The 1333-nt window shown below is 38.9% G+C and overlaps 1 protein-coding gene across 1 annotated transcript; it reads left to right on the top strand.

The window, feature by feature from the left end:
• Positions 1-520: 520 nt before the first annotated feature.
• Positions 521-829, top strand: LOC106884350 (uncharacterized). The gene has a single exon (XM_014935694.1). The coding sequence runs from the start codon at positions 521-523 to the stop codon at positions 827-829; it is 309 nt and encodes a 102-aa protein (XP_014791180.1).
• The last annotated feature ends 504 nt before the right edge of the window (positions 830-1333 follow it).

The raw sequence follows: 1333 nt of genomic DNA, 5'->3' as shown, positions 1-1333 counted from the left end.
CGTTCGTTGCATGAAGGGACATTATTCTCTATGACATAGTCTTCTGCTACAGTTTTTACAATGCCCGTTCACTGCAAACGGCCGATATTTGCACATTAGTACTGCCTTGAGGTAGCCATGCAATTTAAATCAACTTTTAATTATTTATTAAATACCCCCAGAAATTATTCCATATTATACATATTCTCTACTTTTACTCATAGAAAGTTGTGACAGTTATACAGTTTTTAGAATACCATTCACTGCAAACTGCCGATATTTGCATGATAGCATATGGCTGTTTTTACACCTATAACTGCAGCTGTCTTCACTCTTAAATACCACTTACTAAGTAACCACCATTCTCAAGAACGTTGTTACAGATCAGTTGACACTGTTGCCGACCTCGATTATGTTACACACTTTCCAACAGAATTTCTCAACTTCTAGCATCCTCCAGGACTCCATCCCCACGAATTGCATTTAAAAGTCGGTTGCCCTGTCCTCATCCAACGCAGTCTAAACGCACCCACACTATGCAATGGAACTCACCTTGTTGGTCAAACAAATGATGGACTACGTCATTGAAGCCCAAATTATCATGGGATACGGCAAAGACGATACCGTTTTTATTCCGAAAATTCCACTAACCCCAACAGACTGCCCTTACCGTATGCAGAGACTTCAGTTCCCTCTCAAACTCAGCTTCGCCATGACAATTAACCCAAGTACAAGTTCAATCGCTGAAAGTTGTCGGATTGGACTTTCGAACATCATTCCAAAGGTCTTAGCTATGCCATCTAGAGTGAGGATAATGTACTGCAATATTTTGGAATTCAAGGACCCATAGCTATTTAATACTTTGCCAGAACATCTTAGGGATCTCCATAGAGTAGGGGTGGATGTTTTCAAGACCAAATTTGATCTACTGCTATCCAAGGTCCAGATAAGCCTACATTAAAGCATGAAACTCAAAATAGTTAATGAAAAGCCAATCACATAAGATTGGTGATTGAAAACGTAACCACACTGGCGGTGCTCCAGCATGGCCACAACCTTAGGAGATGTATAAAAGAATAGTGTGTGCGTGTGTGTGATTACTCAGTTTTATTTCAAGATTTCTTGCTAAAATAGAAAGCGAATGTGTGTATGTGTTCTCATGCATGTATGTGTGTATGTATTCCCAAGCATATAGTTGCATGTCTAGACATGCTCATATATATATATATATACACATACACATATTTAAATGATACATTTTGGGAAAGCTTTACAGATTTGTAGTCTTCGAATCAGCTTTCTCCCTTCTGGTTTTCAGAAGCCTAATTGCTCATGATTGGCATTTAGGCAGTGT

Source organism: Octopus bimaculoides, chromosome 5, assembly GCF_001194135.2.
Source record: "Octopus bimaculoides isolate UCB-OBI-ISO-001 chromosome 5, ASM119413v2, whole genome shotgun sequence".
Classification (NCBI taxonomy): Eukaryota; Metazoa; Mollusca; class Cephalopoda; order Octopoda; family Octopodidae; genus Octopus; species Octopus bimaculoides.
This window is presented reverse-complemented; position numbering and strand designations above follow the sequence as displayed.

Coding starts and splice junctions, on each gene's coding strand:
- LOC106884350 (XM_014935694.1), top strand. CDS start 521: ATGGAACTCACCTTGTTGGTCAAACAAATGATGGACTACGTCATTGAA.